This window comes from Tachypleus tridentatus, chromosome 10 (genome assembly GCF_004210375.1).
Source record: "Tachypleus tridentatus isolate NWPU-2018 chromosome 10, ASM421037v1, whole genome shotgun sequence".
Classification (NCBI taxonomy): domain Eukaryota; kingdom Metazoa; phylum Arthropoda; class Merostomata; order Xiphosura; family Limulidae; genus Tachypleus; species Tachypleus tridentatus.
Genome location: NC_134834.1, coordinates 86233076 through 86261069, shown reverse-complemented (window position 1 = coordinate 86261069; position 27994 = coordinate 86233076). Strand labels below are relative to the sequence as shown.

At 33.9% G+C, this 27994-nt stretch overlaps 1 protein-coding gene across 3 annotated transcripts; it reads left to right on the top strand.

Annotated features, from left to right (window-relative positions):
- Positions 1–801: 801 nt before the first annotated feature.
- Positions 802–22791, top strand: LOC143229791 (26S proteasome regulatory subunit 10B-like). 3 transcript variants are annotated; one of them, XM_076462575.1, is made up of 12 exons: positions 802–1176; positions 3792–3871; positions 5352–5391; positions 7099–7219; positions 7539–7653; positions 8279–8428; positions 8752–8875; positions 9137–9198; positions 20066–20186; positions 20779–20859; positions 21329–21400; positions 22231–22791. In XM_076462575.1, exons 1-12 carry the CDS (start codon positions 1074–1076, stop codon positions 22347–22349), a joined length of 1188 nt encoding a protein of 395 aa, XP_076318690.1. In that variant the 5' UTR covers positions 802–1073; the 3' UTR covers positions 22350–22791. The 3 variants fall into 3 exon arrangements, with proteins under 3 accessions (XP_076318690.1, XP_076318691.1, XP_076318692.1); XM_076462577.1 differs by having other exon boundaries at positions 881–900; XM_076462576.1 differs by lacking the exon at positions 20779–20859.
- Positions 22792–27994: the final 5203 nt, after the last annotated feature.

Here is a 27994-nt window from a genome sequence, read left to right as displayed (position 1 = left end):
TGAATAACGGGATTGACCGTTGCATTATGATGCCTCTACAGCTGAAAGAGCGCACATGTTCGGTGACAGAACTTTGACTCCGCGACATTTAGATTGTGCGTCGAACACTTTAACCATAAAATCATGCAAGGCCAAATGGTATCAGAAAATAACTGTTTTGTCTGCAATCTTGTAGGTGTTCTCCGAATCCCGAATTATGATAGAGAATTTCTCTTGAACCTTAACGTTCAGTTGCAAGAAGGCTCTAACAAGTACTTTTCTTCCTTTGGGGAGAAATCAGCAGTAGTTAATTAATTTTATGTTGCGCAAAAATAATACATTTTCCCACTTTAACTCAAAAACCACATGTAGAATTTTAGACTTTCCCGTTGAATTGACATATATTCTTTTTGTTTATATAGATGAATCTGTAAGGTTTCTAGGTCCATGTTTGTCCTAGGATCTGTGTAGTCGTTCTTTTCTTAACGATAGTTTGTTTTGAAATTCGCGAAAGTTACAAAATGGCTACCTGAGGTAACCGCCCTAGATTTTGCATTGGCCCGGCATAGCCGAGGGTCACGGGTTTGAATCCCCGTCACACCAAACATGCTCTCCCTTTCAGTCGTGGGGACGTTATAATATTACAGTCATCTCCACTATTGGTTGGTAAAAGAGTAGTCCAAGAGTTGGCGGTGTGTAGTGATGTCTAGCTGCCTTCCCTCTAGTCATACACTGCTAAATTAGGTGCGGCTAGCGTAGATAGCCCTCGTGTAGCTTTGCGCGAAATTCAAAACAAACCAAACCCTAATTTTGCAGTGATGCTACTTTTTTTTTATTCCTTTTTTTTTTAATTCTGCATTTTGATATTCCATGTTCCCAAGTATTACAGCGGAATTTTTACGGAATACAACACCGAAATAGGTACGCCTAGTAGTAAAACAGAGGGAGCTCGTGAAATTTATATAAAATGTAATTTATTTAACCTTTAAGACTTGTTTCAGGATTACTTGGTGATTTTCAGGAGTTTGGAAGCATAGAACTACATATCATTGCTGCAAATATTTTGTCGAGCAGACTAGCATAGTCATAACAAAATGGCAGCGGGTGTTGTGGTTGATTCGGGCAGAGAAAAAGTTTTGCGAGATTATCGGAAAAAACTATTGGAACATAAAGAGATAGAAAGTAGACTAAAAGAAGGTAAAGTTTAATAAACATATGTCTAAACCCGTGTAACTGAAAGTAATACGATTAGTTGTAGTAATGATATAAAGTGTAAGGCGTACTCATAAACTTGCTATTACAAATTACGCGTTAAAGTAATTTATAGTAGTGTTACTGTAGGCTACGATGAATCAGCAAGTTTGATACTAATCAACAGATTATCAGACCAAACGTGACAAATTGTTTAAATGAAAGTTTGGATATACTGGTGAAATGGTATGTTATCATGGTTGGCAATCATTATTCCTTATAAAATATTATTTAAATATGTTTTTCATAGTTCTGTGGTCTAGTGACAATTAGAAATAAGTATTTGGCTTAAACTTGCAATTTTCATAACGTAAGATTATATTCTTGTAAGTATGGTCAATAATTGATCTTGTTGATTAATCAGACTCCACAGTTTTTACTTATTATTGGAATACCCACCTACCTCGTAATTTCCAGAATTTCTTCAGTAACTGTTGTTTTTCAATTACCATTAATTTGAATATTAAAGTGGGAATAGAGAGGTGCAATATGATATATTTGATATTTTAATTTTTACTGTCATCATCTTAGTCATTTCTTTTTGTCAATGCTTAACTAGTAAATAGCATGATATTGTTAGTCCTTACATGCTATTTGGATTTATCAACAGAAGTGAAGTTTTCCTTGCTGGAACTCTATTTTCCATTCATTATTATTATTGAAATCTTGTGCCATGAAATGTAGTTAATTTCTAGGTTGTTGTCTTTGTAACCCGCTCAATTTTTACTCAGCCATTTCCTTGTCTTATCACTTAGTGTTGAATGTGTATAGATTAAAAAAACATTATTTTCTCCAAACTACATTGTAAATCACACACATACTTTTCATCATCACATTTAGTAGCCTTATCAGTAATTCATAACTAAAAAAATATAAATTAATGATTAATTAGCTTAAGTATTCATGTGTGTTACATTTACTAAATAGATCTCCAAGTGGACATCACATATCTTGCAATATTGTGTGGTACATATATCCTGATGTGTCACAAGACTGAGTTACTACCTAAGAAATACCAAACAATATCACATTTACTCTAGCTCTACTATTGGAATAACATGCCATCTTCTAGTGTGCATTGATTTGATGCTAAGTTAAAAATAATTTTGTTATATTTATTACTTAGTATTCCAAAATTGAGATTTCTTTTTGTATAAATAAATATACTGGAAATTATTAAAGTTTACACCATGAGAAGATATTGTTTTAATAGTTTTGGATATTAGAAGGGGCTAAATACTGAGGCTTAAGTCATGAGACTCAAAGTAGGCAAAATACACCAGTAATGAAAGGTTAAATTTCATAATGTGATTCCTATATTAAAACTTGCTGTAGTATAAACATAAGTGTTTGTAATGTAATAAAAAAGAATGATATTGCTTTGTATTTTACAAAAAATATTTACTAATGAAGTTAAATATTTCCTGATTTAAAAAAAACACGTTTCAAGTTTCATAATCTTATCTACTTCTTCATATGTAGTTCTTTGGTTTAGTGTAGAGATAAACATTAAGTTTTTGCATATAGTGTCCTTTAGTTTAATATTTACACTAAGTTTTATTACAATATATACAATATATGATTGTTGCTTTTTTTAAGTATGTACACAAGGAAGTTGTCCATCAGTAGATAAATTAAAAAAAAAATTCAATTGATTTAATTTCAAGTGCTGATGCATTTTTTTCTTCAGGAATGTAATTAGATAATTCTGTCATTCAGATGTCCCTTGTGTAACTTTGTAGAAAATCTTAAACAGATTTACTTCCAGTGTATTCATCTTTTGTTATTAGGCATATTTGGTTAATAAACTAATCGTACTTGTCAGTCTGGATTTTTTAAAAAGAAAGGTTAAATTTTCTGCATAATACAAAATGTTTCATAATATAATGTAGCTTAGCTTTATTTTATATTGTCATGTGGTTTATTTGTTAAGCTTATCTGATATATAATAGTAGTCATGTTAGTTTCATTGTAGCTGATCCAAAAATATTTAAAATGTTGCTGATAAAGCTACATGTCATTTAATATATTCCGTCAATTTTATTAGTTTCATTCTTGTAAGGCCCGGCATGGCCTAGCGTGTTAAGGCGTGCGACTCGTAATCTGAGGGTTGCAGGTTCACATCCTCCTTGTGCCAAACATGCTCGCCCTTTCAGCCATGGGAGCGTTATAATGTGACGGTCAATCCCACTATTTGTTGGTAAAGAGTAGCCTAAGAGTTGGTGGTGGGTGGTGATGACTAGCTGCCTTTCCTCTAGTCTTACACTGCTAAATTTGGGATGGCTAGCGTAGATAGCCCTCAAGTAGCTTTGTGCGAAATTCCAAAACAAAGAAAACAAACAAAATTCATTCTTGTAAAATTTGACTTTTTTGTCCAGACTCTTAGTATTTATGTATTAAAGTGCATGAAATTGCAGTGAATAATAAAACTGTTAAAAATTGTTTGGAATACAATCACAAGTAATTGGTGTTGTTCTGGTCTCTAGAAATTCCAACTGTTGCATCTCTATTTTATCAAGATGTTACACAAAATAATGTTCAGTAATTCTTATCATTTTCAGTTCGAGAACAGCTAAAAGACTTGAATAAGCAATATGAGAAATCTGAAAATGATCTAAAGGCATTACAGAGTGTAGGACAGGTAAGAATATAATTACTTTTATATATTTAAATTGTCACTTTTGGAATATATCTTTTCCTGTTTAGACTTTTAACACTTGCACTTGTAGTTAGAAACGCATGCATGTTGAAGCTAGATCTGCACATTTTTGGTGCCATATTTGAAATGGTGAAACAGGTTTGAAAATGTACTTTTAATGTTTTGTGTTTTAGAATACACTTGCTCTTCATATATACGAATTATGTTTCCTGAATATATTTCAAAATTAGTTATCTTGACTTCAAAAATGATTTGCATAAAAAACTTAAAAAGCATAGATGAAGTTTGACACCAAAAATATACAAAACTTATTTAAATTTTCACCATCTTTTATTATTTCACACACATTCATATCACAAGGTGTGTACTGTTTTATAACTATATCAGTTTACCTCCATATTATTTTTAGCATCACAAGTTTAAGTAAATGCCACAGTAAGATTTCTAGATGTCTTAACAAATGAGTGTCTAAATCTGGAAAATATTCACATTACAAATGTGAACTGCATTCTTTTTTGCATTGCACAAGATTTCTACTTTATCATTATTTTTACCTACTTATATTGGATGTTTAGATTTAGTGTTTCAGTCCAAGGGGTTCAATAGCTTTTTAAGTGTACTTTTATAAAGCATTTACAAATGATGAGTCCATGAATTTGTGGGTTCCGGATCCTATAATATATAACTCTTACAAAAACAGTATGGGTATTGCATTTAATTTCACTAATGTTCCCTGTGTATTCTAACATAGAAAATGAGTGATTTGACACAACGTTTTAGGTATGTTCATTACACCCAGTATCGTAACAAATAAAAACATATCTACTACATACTAGTTTATTATATTCCTCTTACATTTAATATTGCTATACAAAAATTCACTTTTATTATGCTCTGTTGTCTGACATCTTTATAATTTGAAGGATTTGAGGGTTCACTATTTTAATAAGCTAATATATCTGATTTGTATTTATGTTGAAGAAACAAATCATAATTCAAAAATTTTAAATAAAACTATCAAATGATTTAACTTATTTTGAAATATATTTTTGTTTTAAGAGAGCAAAAAACTTAACTTTTAATACACTTATTTGACTTAATCTGTTTAATTTTATTTAGTTGTGAATAACAATAGGTAATCTTAAATGAAATTGGCATGCATAGATCCAGTTTGATTTTGAATATAATCAATCATATATGAAAAACGTTATTGATACAACAGATAAAGTAGAATTAAAAAAATTCAGTGATTGCCATTGTAATTACATTGGTACATTTGGATTACTATTTAATAAAGATAGAATTAATAAATATTAAAATATGCAGCATTAATCTTAAGCTGTTGTCATTTAAACTACTAGTTTTTGATGGATACTATTTTAGTTTGCTGTTGAGTGATAATAACAAGGCCATTTTTGTCTCAAATATTGTTGGTAGTAACTGTAATATCTTTTGATTCCAGATTGTGGGAGAAGTTTTAAAGCAGTTGACTGAAGACAAATGTAAGTAGTCTTACTAAACACTAGGTGTTTAATATGCTATTTAAATAATAGTAATATTAAAACTAGAATCAGAACTTGTGTTTGGAAGCTATGGATGGACAGTTGATGGGTCCAGTGTTTGTGGAATGTTTAAAATCATTAAAGAATCTAATAAACCTTTTATCAGGTCCTGTTAGTTATGTTAGTTTTAATAATTATGTCTTGCTGTTTGTATAAAAAAAATACACTTTTGTGTAATGTTTGTAAAAGGTTGTAAAATGAAAAAAATATTATTATTCTTTAGTGTGTACAACATCCAACAAATTGGTGTTAGTGTCTTGGAGGTTTAGTATGTTTTTTTTCATTAAAAGTTTTTTTTGTATTTTTGATATAATTAAACATCATAGAACACAGTGTTGAAGCAATTGAATTTCCATTAAGTATTTATTGAAATACTTTAAAGTTGTACAAATTAGTATGATCCTGCAAAGAGTTTTAGATATCCATTGTTTTACTGCACAATAATAAACATGCCAAATACTCATCATTAAGTAGGTTATTGTTTGTCAAGACTTAGTGAGATAGTTGGCACTGAAAGTTGGTTATTGTTTGTCAAGACTTAGTGAGATAGTTGGCACTGAAAGTTGGTTATTGTTTGTCAAGACTTAGTGAGATAGTTGGCACTGAAAGTTGGTTATTGTTTGTCAAGACTTAGTGAGATAGTTGGCACTGAAAGTAGGTTATTGTTTGTCAAGACTTAGTGAGATAGTTGGCACTGAAAGTAGGTTATTGTTTGTCAAGACTTAGTGAGATAGTTGGCACTGAAAGTTTCAGTAAACTTTACATAATTCTGAAAGGCAAAGAAATGATTGCATGATTGGTTCTTGAAATTACTGTAAAAAAAACATAGTGTGAATTCCTTGTGTGTAAAATGCGAGATTGAACAAAATCAAAAACTAGGTAATTTGTTTTTATGGGGGAGGGTGGGAGATGAGGACAACCAGACTTGCTCCTTTCTGGGTAAAGCTATTATCCTGTCTCCTAATATTTATTAATGGATTCTAAACTCTCAGATATTTAGCAACATCTGAGCAAATATGCATTTTTACTTTAATAGCAATTTGTAAGGGAATTTCTCATAGTTCATCAATTTAACAAATATTATTGTAAACCGATAAGTTTGAATATATTGTGCTATATTTGTAATACTCGGATGTATTAAAATTAAGCTCAAATCCAGACTTTTTTAACTTTGTTATAAAAACAGTTTGATCATGGAGGGCACATGAAATTGCCAACACAGGTATTGGAGACTCTCTGTCAAAAATTACAAAAATCTTACTTTTAACTAATATGCATATGTTTTCACGTCCAGTATGTTATTCATATATATATCTTATGCAACTGTATATTAACATAATTACTAAGTAAAGATATCCTTTTTGGTGGGTTTTCAAATTTTGTTGTTGTTTTTGTGACAAAAGGTTCTTGTTGGAAACATTATGTTCTGCTTTCAAATTGCAAGATGTTGGGGTTGAAAAATGATCAACATTTTTTAATCAACTGATTTTTAATCAGTCATTATTTATCGACTGGTTTTTGAAAAGTATATTAGAACTGTTCTGAACAATTCTGTTTAGATTTGGTTTTGTCATTCTGCATTTATTGTTAGTTACGTTTTAGAGGTCTTAAATGTTTTAAAACAACGAAATGAAAACTTTCTTACAGTTATTGTTAAGGCAACCAATGGCCCTCGGTACGTAGTAGGATGTCGTCGTCAACTGGACAAGGCTCGACTAAAATCAGGAACAAGAGTTGCTTTGGATATGACAACCCTTACAATTATGAGGTTTATAATTCAATTTTTGTATTTTTTAGTACTATAAAGGCTGGGTAAAATATTTCAAATAATACTTTTTAATTTCAGTTTCTGGAATACTAATTTTTTCCCTCGTTTCTTATCATAGATATGAAATATGCATACACTCAAGATTAAGAGTAATTTAAAATGTTTACTGTCTCTCCTTCTCATACTTAAAAGAAGCACCTAACAAAATATCATTTTTCTAAAGATATTAGTAAAATATTTTGCTACTTTTTTATATCACTTTTGTTTACCTAACAAAATGTGACACATGAAGAGATGAAAAATAGTTTGATTTTTGCAGGTACCTTCCTCGAGAGGTAGATCCATTAGTGTATAACATGTCACATGAAGATCCTGGTGATGTATCTTATTCTACTATTGGTGGATTGGGAGAACAAATTAGAGAACTGAGGGAGGTTAGACTGTTTACCTTAGGAACCTTTAGTTATTATGGATGGTTAAATGCAGTTCTACTACTGTTTTAAAATTTATCACTTATTCGTATCTGTTTTTATATGATATTAATTAAAATATCCAAGTTATAGAATATGTTAAAGAACAAATGTAGGCATTATTACACTCCATTTCATTTGGTTTAAAACTTCAACTTTTTTGTCTTGTTTGTTGCATGTAGTCTTTAGATAATCTCATTACTAACAACCATAGTTTTTGTAAGGGAAGATTCTATTTTAGTTGTCTTTGTTTCTATGGGTAGTTCTTATTCATAGTAACAAGTTAAACTTTTTTTTACTGTGTTTTTTAGCCTAGTGCTGAATTATCTTAATAATATAGACATGAGTTTATCAGATATTTTTATATGCAAAAAATAATTTTTGTAGTATTTAAAGTTATTTTCTTAATTTTATCACTAGTTAAAATTTTAATATATAATAAGTTAAATATAACTGATCCAGTTATCCATTAGAAAGTCTGAGAGATTATAATGCTAAAAATCTGATTTTGATACTGTTGGTGTGTACAGCACAGGTTGCCCATTGAAATCAAATATGTAATTACTGCACACTGTTACTTTTCCTTCAGGTGATTGAGCTGCCATTATTGAATCCAGAGCTTTTCCAGAGAGTTGGTATTACACCACCCAAAGGTTGTCTTTTGTTTGGACCTCCAGGAACAGGAAAGACACTTTTAGCTAGAGCTGTGGCTAGTCAGATTGATTCGAATTTTCTTAAGGTAAACCTGATTTCATTAGACTTATTTTAGAGTGAAAATTATGAATTTTGGTTTTTGTTTCACATAAAAAAATTTATGGGTAATTTATGAAAACGTGTATGATAATGAGATACATTTTACTGTAACACTTAATAGCTGATTTTTGATCTCGTTAATATTTGAAATTTTTGCAAATGATAATTTGAAATTCAATTATAATGAGGTGAATTCATTTATATTTATATTTTTAAGAAGTTACAAAAACATATTATGGTAGAGAAGTCTCTTTTTATAATACTAATGTATATTATTTGTATTTATTATAAAATTATATTTTCTTCTAGGTTGTTTCCAGTGCTATTGTGGACAAATACATAGGAGAAAGTGCACGTTTGATTCGAGAAATGTTCAATTATGCTCGAGATCATCAACCATGTGTCATATTTATGGATGAAATTGATGCCATTGGTAAGGACATTTGTTTCTAATCTTCATAACTCAATAAATTTTGTAAAAAAGGATCTTGGCTGTAAATATGTTCAATAATTTCAATGATGTAGAAATAAAACTTGTTGACATTTTATGCATTTTGATTTTTTTCTTGTATTGTTTTATTTGAAGTAAACTTAGTGTTGATTGTTACTGTATTTTTGAATTTCTTTTGTGTATAAGATGCTAATATGGTCTAGCTTGGATAATGCTTTTATTTTATTCATTACTATTATCCAGGTGGAAGACGCTTTTCAGAAGGCACATCAGCTGACAGGGAAATCCAGAGGACGTTAATGGAAGTGTGTAACATTTTGGCCTGATATAACTAAAGTGTTTATTTGTATTTCAACAATGTATAGTTCATTAATTGGATCATTTTGCTTAGGGTTTCTACAAAACTTTTTTAAGTACAAAATATTATATCAAATTCCAAAATATACCCCCAGTGACAATACAACTATTTTTCGTTCTACAGTTTTATATACCCCACTTGAATGCCCTTGGTAAATTTAATTTGCAAAATTCTCCACCAACTTCAATGTGCCCTCTATATAGATACTATATATAAGCACCTTATTCAGGTGGTTTAATCACGTTTTTCCTTGACAAAGTATTTGATATCAGTTTCCATAAACAGGATTGTTGTGATTATTCACAATTTACATTGTGTCTTTGAATATAGGTGGTTTCTCTATGGTTTAACCTTAATTTTTTGATAAATTACTTTAACAAAAAAAAAAAAATACTGTTGGATATGAATTCTCAAGTTAATGGTTTTACTAAGGATGACCAACCAGTTTTATTCCATTCCACTTCTGCAATCAGGTGTTTGTCAATAGCCGAGGAAGGGGGTCATTCTCAGTCAAGAGTGTCTTTCCAGGGATTTCTCCCCTCGGTGTGGATTCCTGTACGTGGTGAGGGGACCTTCCAGGGAAGGTTCTGTTCTGTCTGGTTACCTTCTCTGGGATCTAAACATCCACCCACGTGTTTGCCATGCGTGGCGACCCACCACAAGAGACAAAACAATTATTCGTTCGCGTCCTCAGTCACTGGATTCCCCTTCCAATAACAAAAACCTGCCCACCCGGCCCAGAGCAGGATCCATGGAGGTTGATAGACCTCCTCCGACTAAAGACAGTAAAGAAAAAAGACGTGGTCGTAAACCGAAGGGTTCTCCAGCCACTTCATCTACCGTTCTTAAAAATGGCCACCTTGATACAATGGAACTGTCAAGGTTTACGTTCTAATCTGGATGATATCAAAATGCTGATTGCTTCCTACCATCCTGTTTGTCTTTCTTTACAAGAAACATTTCTCAAAACTGCTGATACTGTCTCCATTCGGCAGTTTTCTCTGTACAGAAATGACAGGTTGTGTGATGGTCAAGTACATGGAGGGGTGGCACTGTTGGTTGATCAACATGTGCCCACCCTGTCTTTGCCACTCAACACACCCTTGGAGGCCGTAGCCATCCATGTTTCCTTGGGTCATACCATCACTGTTTGTTCTCTGTACCTGTCCCCTGGAGAGACATATGATCAATCAGATCTTGATGCTCTCGTTGAACAGTTGCCATCTCCATTTCTAATCCTAGGGGATTTTAATGGACATCATCCCCTCTGGGGAAGTGCTATTATTGATGGGAGGGGCCGATCTGTAGAGCGGATGCTCTCTGATCACAATCTTTCTCTTTTCAATACTGGTTCTTCCACTTACTTTCATGCACCTAGTCAGTCCTTTACTGCTATTGATCTCTCAGTTTGCTCCCCTTCATTATTCTCCCCTTTTTCATGGAGGGTTGACAGTAATCCACTAGGCAGTGATCATTTTCCGATCCTTTTGAGAGAGACTGGCCGTGGTCCATGCCACCCTGCCCGCGTGCCCCAGTGGAAGCTGGATCAGGCAGACTGGTCCACTTTCACTGCTCTCACAGAACTTGATCCTGCCATTGTAAATCAGCCATCAATAGACAACTGTGTAGCAGCGGTAACTGACTGTATTACACATGCAGCTGCTCAGTGTATTCCTAAAACCTCGACACATTTTCCACGATATCCTCATCCGTGGTGGAATCCTTCTTGCCACTTAGCACGGAAGGCTCAAAAGCGGGCCTGGGATACTTTTCGTAGATATCCCACACTTTCAAACCGGGTTGCTTTCCACATGCTAGGTGGGTAAGACGTCAAAGCCAGAAGGAATCTTGGATTAAGTTCACAACCAGCATATCTTCTACCACCAGTTCCAAGATCATGTGGGACAGGATTCGAAAGGTTAAGGCACTACAATTCTGTCCCCCTCTCGATCTTACTCTCTGATGGTCAGGAGGTGACTGATGAAAGCTTTTGCCGGGTATCTAGCACTTCTGCTTGTTCCTCCACCTTCCTGGCCATCAAGACTCGGGCAGAGAGATCACCTCTTTCCTTTCAAACTGACTGTTTCTTTGACTATAATTGTCCCTTTACCCTGGTGGAACTAAAAATGGCCCTTCATCGGTCTGCCAGTACGTCTGTTGGACCTGATGTTATTCATTATGACATGCTGCTTCTCTTGATGTCCTTCTGATTGTTTTCAACCGGATCTGGCAGGAGAATGTTTTTCCTGATGCCTGGCACCAGGCTATTATTTTACCTTTCTCTAAGCCAGGGAAAGATCCCAAGATTCCTTCAAACTACCGTCCAATTGCTTTGACGAGCTGTCTCTGTAAGACCTTAGAAAGGATGGTTAATGCTCGTCTTGTTTGGTTCCTTGAATCAAACAACCTCCTCTCGCCCACCCAGTGTGGGTTCCGTCGACAGCACTCCACCACAGACCACCTAATTAGGTCTTGAAACATCTATCAGAGAAGCCTTTCTCAACTGCCAACATCTTGTATCAATATTCTTTGACATAGAGAAGGCTTACGACATAACATGGAGGTATGGCGTTTTGCGAGACCTCCATACATATGGGTTACGTGGCCATTTACCCATGTTTATTAAAAATTTTTTAATGGACAGGAGATTCCAAGTTCGTGTGGGTTCGACACTTTCCCGTTCTTTTGTACAGGAACTTGGAGTCCCTCAAGGCTGTGTATTGAGTGTTACACTCTTCAGTATAAAGATAAATGCCATCACTGAACAACTCCCTCTCACTGTTGCGAATGGGCTGTTGTATGTCGACGACTTTCACATCTCATGTCAGTCGTCAGACATGAGATATATTGGCGGCAACTACAAACCGCCCTCAATTGTGTATGCAGTGGACTCTGGCAAGCGGCTACAAACTGTATGCATGCACCTTTGCCATCGACGGGGTATTCACCCTGATCCTGAACTTCATATCGGTGAAGATTTGCTGCCAGTGGTCCCGGAGACCAAGTTCTTGGGACTTATCTTTGATCGTAAACTGACCTTTATACCACACTTAAAGCAGCTTGGTCAAATGCACAAGAGCACTGAACATCCTCCGTGTTCTCTCTTCTACCAGTTGGGGGCAGATCGCTGTTCAATGTTAAAGGTATATCGTGCTCTTATAAGATCAAAACTCGAATATGGATCAATGGTCTATGGCTCTGCCAGACCTCGCCTTAAAGATGCTGGACCCCATTCATCACCAAGGACTTGACTCTGCACTGGGGCTTTCATTACCTCTCCAGTTCAAAGTATATACATTGAATCTCATGAACCTTCTCTACACCTTCATCGTTTGCAACTATCTTTACAATATACTTCGAAACTTCATTCCTTACCAAAGCATCCCACCTGGAAATGTATTTTCTTTCCTCGGTGGGCAGTACTTTTTCAGAACAGACTATCTGTCATTGCTTCGTTTGGCCTTCGCATCCGGGCGCAATTGGATGAATTGGGTCTGTTCTTGGATAACATTGCAGATTCCACAGGTCGGCCCATCCCACCATGGCTTATTACAGCCCCCAAATGTGACCTTTCTTTCAGTCACCTAAAAAAGGCAGATACCCCAGATTGGAAATACCATCTTTTATTCAATGAATATCTTTCAAACAATCATTCAGTTCCCATTTATACAGATGGTTCCAAATCAGGTAATTCAGTGGGCTCTGCTATGGTTTGCTATGGGTCAGTAGTTGCGCGCAGAATCCCTTCTACAGCTTCTGTGTTCACTGCTGAACTGTATGCCATATCTCTTGCCCTGGATCATTATTGCAGCTGAGCAGTACTCCAACTGCACTATTTATACTGATTCGCTTAGTTCTATACTTGCCTTGGAATCGCTACGTTAGCTCACATCCTATTCTCGCTGATATTGAAACCGACTGGCCCATTTCTCATTAGCAGCTACTTAAATCCAGTTTTTCTGGATACCAGGCCATGTTGGTATTTGCGGGAACGAGCTTGCAGACATGGCAGCTAAATATGTCTGCTTCAGCACCATCACTTCTATGCCTATTCCGTACATGGACTATGGTGTTGTCTTCAAGGCTCGGCTCCGTGCCAGCTGGCAGTCCACTTCGAGTGAGCAACGTGACAACAAACTTTTTCAAATCAAACCCAAAATTGGACTTTGGCCATCTAGCTTCCGTAAAGTTCGGAAGGAGGAAGTTGTTCTCACTAGGCTACGCATTGGTCACAGTTTTTTAACTCATCATTTTCTTTTATCTGGAACTGATGCACCAATGTGTAGTTTGTGTAACACTCAAATCACTATCAGCCACGTTTTACTTTCTTGCCATCGTTACAATTCTCAACGACGGCAATATTTTAAACATATTTTTTCCCAGGGTCAGTCTGTAACATTGGACAGAGTTATTGGTGATGGTGACTCTGTCCACCTTGATAATGTTTTTAATTTTTTAATGGCCATTAATCTTTTTAATCTCATTTAAGTGTTGCATATTTATTCATTACACCTTTTTAATTGTGGTTCCTTTTTTACAGTTTTAATCTCTCTCATTCAATTTGACATTGGACAATGGCCAGAACATTAAATAACTCGACACCAGGACTGGAAAGGCCAACTTCAGGTGACTAACGCCACTGTTTGAACTATCCATTTGAACTACTCGTTAGTCGTCCTGGCGAGTTGTTATTATACAATTCCTGCATATCATTTCACACTTTTACTACTTTACTTTTTAGTACTAGCCATATTGACTCATAACCCGGAACCAGGACTGGAAAGACCAACTTCAGGTGACTGACGGTGGTTTATATACTTACCTGTTAGTCTTCCTGGCAGGTTATGATCATTACCATTCTGCTACAAGTAGTCCTTTACAACTTTGTTGACTGGATGTCAACATTGGTTTTTACGCCGTTTTCTGTTTTAATTGCCGTTTTGCTTTTATCTTCAATTACTTTTACAAATTTTACTTCATTTACTTGACTTTTATCTTTTTACTGGACATTTGGCTACTCATTATTACGATTTTGCGGAGTGTCTTTTAAAACTTCTATTATTTTACATTTTGATAATGGCTGCTATGACACATAACCCGGAACCAGGACTGGAAAGGCCAACTTCAGGTGATTGACGGTGGTTCTTGAACTTACCTGTTAGTCTCCCTGGCAGGTTATGATCATTACCATTTTGCTCGAGTAAATATTTTACAACTTTGAAGACTGGATGTCACCTTTGGTTTTTACACCATTTTCTGTTTTAATTGCTGTTTTTACCTTCATTTACTTTTACAAATTTTACTCCATTTACTTGACTTTATCTTTTTACTGGACATTTGGCTACTCATTGTTACAATTTTGCTAGGTTTGTTTTAAAACTTCTATTGTTTTACATTTTGATACTGGTTGCTATGACACACAACCCGGAACCAGGACTGGAAAGACCAACTTCAGGTGACTGACGGTGGTTCTTGAACTTACCTGTTAGTCTTCCTGGCGGGTTATGATCATTACCTTTTTGCTAGAGTAAATACCTTACAACTTCTTATACTCTGCCTTCTATCTTAACATTGTAGACTAGGTATCAACATTGGTTTTATACTTTTCTGTTTTTTTTATACTTGGTCTTATATCAGCACTTTGTCTTGTGTAGTGTTGAGTCTTTTTTGTCATCTGCATTCCTTGGGCTTGTGCACACATCATTATAAAGATGACTGGCTTTTCTGGCACCAACCCATCAATTAGAAGAATAACACTTGCAGATTCTCCTTTCAGAAGCCATGAAAGTATGCTTTCTTTTCAGACTAGAAAAATTTATTCTGTCTCTGAAACAATATCTGGTTCATCTAGGTGTGTTTTTTCAATACTCAAGTTGCATTTTACCAATCCCTATGCCATGTGTTGCCAAGACAGATATGTTTTCTCTTTTTAAATCCATGCTAGTGACCATTTTCACTATAATTACTACAGGTTGCATTATGCTTTATTGAAATGGAGTGTTCTATAAGACCATCTGAGTACCTATTAGATGATATTACCTTATAATTATGGACTATTATGAGTAAAGTTAAAGGTGATCCCTCCCATCCCTGTAATTCTTTAATTTGAATAAATTGGGATCAGTTTGCTTTTAAAAATGTAAGGAACTTGATTCACCTATTGCAGTTTCCAGAGCACTGTTTCCCAGGACTCCCCAGTACATATTATATAGATCAACCTTCTTCTCCTGAACTTGCCCAATAAATCCTCCTAAACAAGTTAATCTTCTTTTGGCTAATGAAGATTTGATAGCCTTTTTACAAACCCAGAATTTACCATGTGTTTCCCCTCCCCCTTCTACAGGATCATCTAGGCCTACTATGGCATTTTTTTACATGATTTCTTAGGTATGTGATGTTTTATCCGATTCCTCATTTACCTGTGATTCCTTATTACATCCACATTGGCTCATTTATTGTCTTTGGCTCTTGCTTTACACTTGTGGTTTGAATTTTGTGATTTCTGTGTGACAATGTGACCTTGTCCCAGGTATGTTTGGCACCTCTTTTTGGAATTTCTGTTTTTTCTTTCTTGCTATGTTTTTGATCATGTACCTGAAACTTTGGAATCATGCTTTTAATCTGTACATCAACTCTTTAGCCTTTCCCTTTTGGTTACGTGTTTGTTGGGCATGAAAAGTCCCTAATCCTTTCTTGTCCTGGTTTTTACCTACCCATCCCTATCTCCCTTTCATGGGTTTCTCATCTCTTCATTTTATTTAGTATTGATGGGCGTGGCACCAACAGTACTGGAGACTAACCAGAGGTTTCTGGTTCAGTGGGAGCTTGATGTATGAATTTGTCACCCTTTGACAATCTTTCACTATAGATCCATGGGTTCTTTGAGTATTTATCAGATGGACTTGTCTTAGTTTTTGTTTCCTATTTATTTTGTCTCTGGTACCCCTTTCCTTCCCCATGAGTTGGGATTCTGTCAACAGCCAGCATCTAGCCAAGACAGTACAAGATGTTTTGTTTCAAAGGGGCATTGTACCTGTTTATCATCTTTTTCCAGGCTGTTTGTTTTCCTCTCTCTATACCAAAGACTGGTGACCTCTACTGGGTTTATCTTACCTCAATCTGATTTTAAATCTGCCATGTTTTACCTTGGAGTCATTTCTCGCCCTTTGGTGGGCTTTTTCTCCAGGTTAATAGATCATCAAGAGAAATGTTGTAAATGCTTATTTGCGTATCTTGTCACTCAAGACCCTGTCTTAGGTTTATTTTTCATATGGTGGTTTATCTGTGTATGCACTGCCCTTTGGACCTGCTTTGGCTCTGTACGTTCTGTTAGACATTCATGCCTTCTTTCTTCCTTGTTAGCTGTCCTTTGTTCATGATCATATTCCTCTCACCTTTTGTCAGTTGAGTTTGGCTCTTCATTTTATTGGTTTCTTCCTCTTTATCCCATACTTTTTTTCAAGAGTCTTTTCATACAATTTGTCAACTTACCTCTGGATTCTCTGCTACATCCCTCTCTTTTTTTTTTTTTTTTTTCTAGTGGAGTTTGGGAGTCCTTACTACTTTCCAGTTCTGAGCTGCTGGAGTGATGAACCATGGAAGCATCCTCCTGAATGGGTTAATGAAATGAAGTGTAAACCTAGTTCAGAAGTGATGCAGTACTCACTTATAATAATAAGTCAATTCCAATGGAGGGGAGATAAAAGGCTGGTGGCAGGCATAAAAATTATTTTGCACATGAAGGGGGCACTGAACCAGAATAGCTATTTATATGATAGGAGGTAAGCATTTGAGTATTGGAAATTTATAACTTTCACTGGGGGGAAAAATCTCGGTGACACCCAGTCACTCCAAAAATGGATAAAATATACAGTTTTCACCAGAATTGTTTGACTTCTTAGACCTTTACTTAAGATTACATTAAATATTTTTTCCAAGTGCTCATATAAGCCAAAGTTGATAGTTACCTGTTACTAAAGGCAAAAATTAAAAGAAAAGATTTTGTGTATATTTCTAATTATATTTGTACATAATTAATGTTCTTTTATAGTGTATTTCATAATTTAATATATTTACTCTATGTAAAAATTAAAAACTTTTTAATTCAGTAATGTTTAACAGTTTTTAATACACCCATCTTCAACCTCAGTATTAAATTCTTAAAATATTAATTTTCAAAGTTCCAAAGCAGTTCAAAATAAACAGTACTTATTTATTGTTTATGGGTATATATTTGAATGATTTATGAAATTTCTGACTTTTAAGGTTATTGTGCTTCTTACTTGTGCTAATCTTTATGTTTTTCTAACCATTCATTTTCATGTTATTTTAGAGCATAAATCTTTTAAATCAGTATACTTTTTTATAAATTTTGTACAAATGGGAGACATTTCAATCATAAGGTATTGCTGTTAAAAAAAAGTCCTTGCCATACAAGTCATAATGTATACATCTTTGCCCTTTAATGTGACCACATACCTAATATGACAGGCACTTCCAAGAGTTGATTTCCTAATTTTAATCTTGTGAACTCAGGATTGTGTATTTTACATACCTTGTAACCATGAAGGTGTACATACTAAAACAATGAAAGTATCTAACGTACCATTGTAAAAGTTGGTAAGATTTTGATAAACATTAAAACTCTTTTATAGACAAAAAGAGTCAGATTTTTTCAATTAAGTATTTTTACTAAAGAGTTGTCCTTGAATATATGGAGTCAATGTTGATTGCTCTAAGTGATCTTCATGTTAAGATTAGAAATACTTTTTTCATCTGAAAAGTTTAGAATATTTGTGTAATATTTGGGGTGAGCACTTTGGAAAATGATGGGTGTAAAACTTTCTCTTTCAGAAGTAAATATATACAGACATCATCAGAACATCATTGATAGGCTTACACAACAAGATTGAAACCTCATCCACAATAAGGGATCCATACTTGAGCCCTTTATTTTTGACAAAGGTCTAGCAGATGGAGCTGTTATTGATACTGCAAAATTTTATGGAAGCAATAAACTCACTAAATTTCAAATGATGCTGGAAAAAACATTTGGTACAAAATGAATGGCCTATGTTCAGAGTTTGTTAAAAACACTTAAATTCACAAAAGGGAAATTTATGTAAAAAAGTAATTAATCTCCATGGTAATCAATTTATTAATGTGTGAAGTTGATTTTGTGTAACAAGTGTTAATTGTGAAACAGCCATTTACGTAGAAAACAGGCTGAAGACAAAACTCGTATGCTTTAAGAAGGCTAAAAAGATAGATTATTTAAAGAGGATTGTAATGTCAAACCCAAAAATTTCATTGTATGATCTCAGTCCTGTAATTTAAATGTGGGATGGTACTATTATGGATGGATTTTAACCAAATTTGGAATGGAGGTTCTTTGGGTTAGTGGGATAATATATAAAAAATTTCAGTTTTTTTTTTGTGGGCATTTTTGCATTTTTTAATAATATTACTATTCCCCCCCATTTTCAAATCTTCACCAAATTTGGCACAAAGGTTTGTTAGGTCTGTGCAGAAATACATGCAACTTTGTGGTTTACCATTTTGTGTTTTGACATTTTTATGGGCATTTTTGTGTTTTTTATAATTATAAGGGAAGCAACTTCAATGTCCTAAGATAACTTTTCATTTATCATGAATTTACATAACTTCCATCCAGGGGACGGTACTCCAGCTAGTACAGAATAATACTGACATACTTAAACTCTTATGATGTAATTGATTTAATTGCTACATAAATCAGTATACAGGTTCTCTTCTGCAATACTGACCGCTTTTGGCAGATGGTGATAAAGGCAAAGTTTGATCAGTACAATACAATACTGAATGTGACAAAAATTATTAGTAGCATCGTAAAATACCCATTTTGTCTTTCTAGAATGATTGTAACAGAAAACTACAATTGTTTATCCTAAATAGACTAGAAACAGTTTACTTCTGTCTATACTTAAATTTATTGTTTTATTGGTCCTTTAACTGTGTCTAATTAATAATCTTGCCATGCAAGTTCTTTAAGAGTTATTAGTAATATAATTATTTTTTCAATATCTAATATCACTTTATCTAACCTAATAGGTTTCTAATTTTTACAATAAGTGAAAACAAACATGAAAAACAAAAACTATTATTCTTACATTTTACTTTGTTTTTTGATGTCAGTTGCTGATTTCATTTAACCCTATGTTTTATAATGTTGGTTCTAATATAATAACTAATTTTTATTTTACTTAAATAATGCACCCAAGAACACAGAATAATAAAAGACACAAAACAAATAATGTCCTATAAATATTATAATGTAACTGGCTTTGTATCTAAGACAGAAGGACTTAATTTTTGTAGCATTTTGATATGAACACTGCAAGATTATCTTTCAAACTGAAGACAAAATTGAAAAAACTTTGTACTGAAAACGTAATAGCATTATACATCATGTGCTAATTTAAAACTGTATCTTTCTATTAGTTGTAATTGATTTAAAATGTCAATGAGAATTATTGGCAATATATGTGTAATTGGATGTGGGACTTGATTTTCTAATTTATGCGTGTAAAGAAGGAAGACTGAATGGTAGAAAAATGAGAGTTTGCCTTAGTAATGTGTATATTATAATAAATAATTTACATTAAATTGTGTATTTTAGAAAGGGATAGTATATAAATTATGGAAGGGGCAATACCAAGAAAACAAATGTCATGATTCTCATTTTCGGGTGATTGAGGATTTTTTTTTTAACCCTCTTGCTACAGGAGTGTCATTTTATAGTCTTATCTAAAGTTGCAGATGTTCTGTGTTTGTAGTTGTTGAACCAGATGGATGGTTTTGACTCTTTGGGGAAGGTGAAGATTATAATGGCTACTAACAGACCAGACACTCTTGACCCTGCTTTGTTACGACCAGGTCGTCTTGATAGAAAAATTGGTATGAACATTTCAAATGGCATTTTACATTAGTTTTGAAGTATCTATAAAATATGAAGACTTAAACTTTTGATTTTTATTCAGCAGTGATTTTAAATGGTGTTCTAAATAAAGAACAGAATGTTGGAAAGTATCCATTGTCCACTTCCAGTTTAATACTAAAAATTTTCATATTTGTGGCCACAAGCAACTACAACTTTTTGAAGTAATTATTCTAAAGTACACGTTTCACTAAAGAAGATATTGTATAGTTTACTGTACAAGGTTTTGTGTCTTATTTCTAACAACATAATATGAACAATGTTACCCTATTACATATTCTACCTATGTATCTTTGTATGACTGGTACATAATTGAAGAGTGCTGCATGAAATTTACTAGAATTGAGTAGTAATGAACAATCATTGGGTGATGGGTGCAGTTTCTGTTTATGATTTTTAATTCTTAATGTATAAAATATTGTCATTAAATCCATAATGTAATACAATTCTGTGAAGTTTGAACTTTCATGAAAATTTTTTTTTTTTTCTGAATATGAAATGTACTTCTTCTTGTAATCCAAAATCTTATAAAGTAAAATGTTATGTTTTCAGAAATTCCTCTTCCAAATGAACAAGCTCGATTGGAGATCCTTAAAATTCACGCTCAACCAATTATAAAACATGGAGATATAGGTTAGAAATTATTTGCAGATGAATTACATTGTCCTGATTAAAGTTAAATAATGGTGTTTTATTCTTGTCATTTTCCTGGGCTATAATTTTCTTCATAATCTTATATTTCTGATTATTAAAATCTTCATTTATGTAGACACTGGGTGTCAAAGGAATGTGAAACGGTGATTGTGAAGACATTACAATACAGAAAAAAAAAAATAACTGAGAACTCCAGTTGTAATATCATGTTAAAGTTCAGTGTTTTGCATTTTTGGAAAATAGTTAGATCATAGCCTATTTTGTGCTACTTCCTGCAGTAGATTTAGAGGTAAAAATGTACTTAATGTGTAACTCAAGCTGCAGATGAAATGTTGACTTAAGTAACCTTTAAATGTACACTCTAGACTTGCATAGCTACCTAAATTATCATATTTTGTTTAGACTTTGTTTTGTAATGCCATTAATGTGTAGTTTGTTTACTTGACAGACTGGGAGTCAGTTGTAAAACTGTCAGATGGATTTAATGGTGCAGACTTGAGAAATGTTTGTACCGAGGCTGGTTAGTATTATTATAAAATCATCAATACCAAACGTTTCCATTTGTGTGATTCAGTTTTGAATAAACATAATTATGCTAAATTTCTCAATGCAATAGTTACTACTTGAAACATAATTATGCTAAATTTCTTAATGCGATAGTTACTACTTGAAAAGTTTGTTTCATAGGTTGAAAATACAACATTTATATACTTTCACAACTGATAGAGTAGTGATTTTTTGTGATGGAATTAATAAAAATTTAGGTATATGGGAGGTTGCAGTAAATTGATGTTGTATTTAAATAAATTGATAACATCTCAATAGTATGAGTTTAAAGTTATATAAAGACAGACGTGTAAGTTTTGGCTCATCTGTTTCAAATTTCAGCCATTGTTATAATATGTAATATTTGTTGTATACAAGTGCTGCCAGTTATTAGAGCTAACAAAGATAGTTCTCATTTCACTACTTTCTTTGTCACATTGAGTGTTATGTTTTACTCTTCCATCACTGATTGATCTTTATTAACCTAAGGAAAAATATTTCACACTGCTAATAGAAAATTGTCTTTTCTTTACAATAATATTTTTTGAGAATAGATTACTTCCACAGGCATTTTTTGTAAAGAATCTCAAGTAGCATATATATTGTTTTGTTTGGATTATGATAGGTGTATTAATTTATTTCTGTATTAGAATGATATTTATTCTGTTGACAAAAGCTGTACATTAATTTGTAAAAATGAATATGAATCACAGATCCACTCTTTTTTGTATTAGTTACTTAAATTTTATTTTATCTTAATCCAATAACTCTGATATGAGTAAAACGTCCATTTCTTTTCCTCAGGTATGTTTGCTATACGAGCTGATCGTGAGTATGTAATTGAAGAGGACTTCCTGAAAGCTGTACGTAAAGTATCTGATAACAAAAAATTAGAATCCAAGTTGGACTACAAACCAGTGTAATCATTATCCTAATATAGTGCATACCTTTATTTTTAAAATGTTTTTTAACTCATGAATTAAAAAATCATAATAAGAGAGAATGTGACTTCCCTTCCTGTCAAGTTAGACAAAAACTTGATTAAAATTCAAAATATTAAAGTTGTTGAATTTTGTTACAAATAAAGAAGTACTCATAGAATGGCTTTGGAAAACATGTGTAAAGTCTGACAAACATAAATTTGTGTATGTGAATTAATTATCTTTCCTAACTCTGTAGCATATTTTAAGAGAATGCTAGGACAATTATCATTTAGAAGTTGTAATATTCAGTCCTCAAAACAAAGATATAACTAGTTCACGTCTTGAAACAAGGCTTAAGCAACATCATTTAGAAAAAGAAACAACTTATGGCCATTGTATGTGTAATATAGTTTGAAGTGACAATAAAATTTAGTTTGTTAAACTTGTTAGTGGCTTTCTGAACAATAAAAACAAACTACTTATCAACATTTTAAGAATTTAAGGTGAGAAACTGATCAAAATCAAACTTCTTGGTGATGCTGATTGTGTAAGAATTCTTATGTTGTGAATCAACTCTTAACAGGTAAGGCTTACATAATTAAAAAAACAAATGTTTATAGAGAAATTCTAATACTTGTTTCAAAACTGTATAAGATCATTTGTTATCAGGTCTCTACTAAGATATATGAAACTTTCTGACAATAACTTGCCTCTCACACAGAAATGTTATCCTACAAAATGTATATGCTACTAGCTTCCAGGCAACTATACCCTAATTTCACATCTTTTAACATGAATTCCACTGGTACATGATGAAATCATAATGTAACAAAAGCTTTCCACCAATGAGAGGGTGACACAACCTCTGCATACAGTAACTCCCTCTATCCACTTGCAATAACTTCATTCTTCTCTTTAGCACTGCATTGAACAAATGTGATAAAAAAATTGTCAAAGTTCAATTTTATGAAACTAGTTTTTGTTTTATATGGCTTGTGTTCCACAAGCTATAATTTTTCATTATAAATTTTCAAATGTTGATGGCTTATACTTAGTCCTGTGTGAATGACACACACACAGGCCTTATTTCTGCTATTCCTTTTGGAGGCTTGTTAAGTTTCAGGGACTTTGCAACTAATGTTTAATATGCTGTAGATTATCATGTGCTCGTTTGGCTTCCTGTCCTGTCAGCCAAAGTTCTCTCTCTTCAGTCAAGATATGTTTTTTTTTTGAACTGATTTCCTTTGGGTACTGTTTTACCAAGCATGGAATAAACTTATCCTTTTAATCTCTTTCTTTATTTCATCCTCAGATTTTTTTACCTATGCTATTACTGTACAGGGTGGCCTGTAAGTCCCTACCCATCCATATATCTTATGTATCTGTGTGCTGTCCCTTATTCTCACTGCTTAATATTATGCGATGCCATGTTCTGTGAGACATTTTCCTCAACATAGCAGGGGTTATTGTTCCAAATGCTGCAGTAACAGCTGCCTTCAACTCATAATTAGTATTACTGAATATAACATATGGATGGGTAGGGACTTACGGGCCACCCTGCGTATATATATTTTCCTTCACAATTCCTCTTTTCGGGTTTACCATATTTTCTCCTCTTGCTTTTTATTAAGGTTTATACTGCTTCCTTTTTCTAATAACTCTTCTCCCACACCTGAATGCCTCACTGACTTCATGTTCATGACTTTTGTTGTCTTTGACTTGCAGACATTTTTTTTTTCCTTTTCTTTCTGGTACCTATTTGGTCTGCTTGGGCATCAAGCCTATTATTTTCTGTTTCATTCTATAGTTCCCTGTTTTTGCATATTTTTTTTTCTCTGTCTTTCTGTACTGCATTTTCTACTTCCACCCTTTGTCTTCAGTAGCTTTGGTATCATGCTCCAGAGAGGTTTTCTGTAGAAGATTGTTTCTTTTTCATTGCTAGCTTAGCTTGTTCCACTTTTTCTGCTCTGTCTCTCTTTACATTGTTCTCCTGATGTTGGAACTAATGTTCCTTTTTATTGTATTTATTCTAATGTACAGTCTTTGATGGTGTCTCTCTATTGTTGCCTGCATGTCTTCAGTTATGTTCATTTCTCTGTAGACCTAGACAAATGTTATACAACTGTAGTCTTCATTATATTCTCAGATTTTTCTTTCCCATCCTTGTCCTTTGCTCCTATCCCTCATCTGGTTCCGTTCCCCCTAACCTTCTCATTCCAGCTTCCAGGTCTTCCCCTTTTTCTCACCTACTTTCTACCAGATCTTTGGTTCATTGTTTTTCTTGTCTGTGACTATCATTTCACATCCAACATTGTAGTTACCTCTTCCTCTTCCTGCTGTTGGTCTTATTTCTTGCTGACAACCATTTTTTTATTTTTTTCACTTTGGTCTCTCTTCTTTTCCTTCTTCCTCTATGGTCTTTGGGTGAAAAAAAGAAAAGTCTTTGGTTGACCTTGGTTCACGTGTCAGACACCTTCTCACTTATTACAAGTCCTTTGACCTGTCATCCATATGTTTTCTATGTTCCATCATTTTCACAATTTCTCATTCCTTTCAACATAAGCATAAACTACTTTTGTTTTCATTGGTATTATGAAGGCCTTTACTTGCTATATTTGCAGGCTGTGGCTGGCATTCATTTTCTTGGACAACCGACTTCTTGGCCCATTTGGATGGTATCCCCTTGTCATGCATCCCTTTTCTTACAGAAGGTTATTTAGTTTGGGAGTGGGACTTCTCATACAAGTCCTTTTAATGACCACTCAATACTTGGTGTTTATGGGCATTTCATTTTTTGTCTCAACCAGGTTCAGGCTTTTCCTCTTTGCCTGGTGGTTATCAGGATTTGTACTTCCCATTCTCATTATGTGAAAATAGTTATTTTGCTCTTAAGGGCTCTTATTTCCCTGAAACCCTTCATTCTTTTGGACCTTAAAGATCCAATGGCTTTTGTCTTCAGTTCTATTATCCTCATTTTTGAACTTCTCCTCTCCTCAAGGAATTGCCATGGTGATTGGATTGTATCCATACTACATCTGACATTCCCTTACCAACTTCTAAATTAGATCTGTCCCTTCACTGATGCTTTTCTTCCTGTTTGAGGTGCATCTTTGGAAGATAACATGACTTTTGGCATTTGAAGGTAGGACAAGTGTACATCAGTATGCCAAAACTTCTCAATGTTATGTTCCCTTTCCTGCTCCTACTGGTGGGTCACTTAGTCATGATCCACTCCATCAATTTGCATGTAGTTTCTTACATCAACCAAGCAGGAGGCACCTATTTTTTGACTCTTTGCTTTTGGGTGTTAGACATACTCTTCTGGGCCAATTTACATTAGATTTGTCTTCCTGCCATGAATTAAAAACTTGGCAGTAGAATGACTCTCTTGACCAGTCTTAATTCTACCAACACAGTGTCATATTCAGGCAGAGTAGCATTGCTTATCACAGACCCCTCTTTTTGTGGATCCCTACATTTTTCATTTTAACTTACTGAATGAGTTTGTTAATTCCTTTGTTTGGTATTTTCACCTTTGTATGTGGATGCTTGCAGGCTATTTCACATTTTGTTAGTTGTCTTTCTCAAATTTTTCTTTTCATTTTTGCTGGCACTTAAATGAGATCCTCTAGGTGGACATGCAGATGACTTTCCACATGTTCATCTTGCATTAACTACAGTTTTGTTATTTTTTCTCCTGTTGGATTTCAGCTTCCACTAGTCACCCCTTTGTCTTTTAGAAGAATAAGTGCATTTTTTTCTTAGCCCTCTTTTCAGTTTCATAGGTTCTTGCCAGGTGGCTGGTGTTTCTTCCAACAAATACTTACCTAAAATCTGTATTGAGCCAGTTTAATGGAAAGAGTTCATACCATTTGGCTTTGCTCTATCTATGCTCAATGCAAGATGGGGTGTTCCACAAAACCATTCATGGTATACATATTTACTCAATCTGTGGAATAGGTACACTCTAGATCAAACAGTTATCATGGGAAAAATAGCACCAGGAAAGTATTCTGCCCATTTCTTTGGCTCATATTTGCTGGCTTTTGAAAGTAGGGTTTTGCAGTCACTTATTGTGCCATCTATATTGAACTTTCTGGCTGGAGGTCCAATAAGGATTTGGGCATTACTCTATGCCTCTCCAGTGCAAATTCTCTCCTTTTCTTTTTCAAGTAGAACACAGACAACCCTTATTACTTATTGGTTCCTAGTTACTGGACTATGGATAATCCTTAACAGTTGGGCTTACCACAATATGGTGAGAAATGGAGTGGTGGAAACAGTGCAGTGCAGGTCACACCTCAAAACACATAGTAAATATCTATTGTGACCTCCTTCTTTAGCCAGAACCTGTGCAGTATAATTGAGGTGAGCACACAATGTACAGACAAAATAATATGTAACTAATATGCACTCTTCCTGTAGCCAGGTAGCTGAGCCCACAAAGTATGGCATAAAATTTCCCAACTATGTGTATTAGCTGTCCATTTGTTTCCAAGTACTTTGGCTATCATGTTCTCACTCTGCCTGTCTCTGTGACAGGAAGCTTGTTTGACTCTTTCTCACATATTTTATAGGAAAAGAATATACACTGGTCAAAACAAGATGCAGTTTCCCACAGGTGTGCCTCTATGGAGCCTCTGCTATCTGGTATCACACTTATGTCTTCTGAAGGAAGCTTGTGTGTAGAGGTGAGTTATCTGCTTGGAAGTTGACATTTTTCTCTATTGAAAATGAAATTTCTATATATACTCATTTTCCTCAAACATTTCCCACCTATCCTCCCCAACTTCCGGTGCATTTTTTTTTCTTGCTTCATCAATGAATGAGGTTATTTGTTGCATATGGAGGTTGCACACATCTGTTGGTAGAGCTTCTGTTACTTGATGATGTCATCATGCAAAGTTACTAGTTAAATACCATTTTTGACAAAGAAAAAAGTTTCAACTTGTGAGCCAAAACAAATTGTTGACATAATGAATTTCTTAGATATTTGTCAACCAAAGAAAGACTAAAATTTTGTAATGACCATTTCTTTGGCTTCAGAACCCCCCCAGTTTTAAGTATTGGAGAAAGTATTAATTTATTTTTATTTACAGAATTTTGTTAATATTAAAAAATTATTTTTTGCATTAAACAGTGATGTAAAACAATTTGAAGAAAACGAACAAGAGGTTGACTTGAATGATTTGTTTTTTGGTTTTTGAGTGCTGTAGGAGGGTTTTACAAACCACCACATCCTTGAAGAAAGAACAGGGGCTGTTGCTTCTTATTGTATAAAAAATGTTAACACTACACATTACTTTACAACTATACTATTGCAACTTTAGGCTACAGCAGTATACAGAAACTGATCAAACTAAGTTAAAGGTGTGAAAATAGGCATAAAAACTGGATTTCATCATGTGTTTTGCATGATTTGCCTAACAGACACCAAGTAATTGAGAACGAATGAAAACAAGCTGGAAACATAATGAAGAAAATATCTATCTAAGTTTTATTTTTAAACCTTTGTAAGTTCTCCATTATAAATCAATGTGTAAATAAAGTAGGGAAAAATGACATTGGTTATATGCAGAAATGACCAAATCTAATGAAACATTTCAGAAAATACAACACAAATTCATCACAATGAACTGAACATG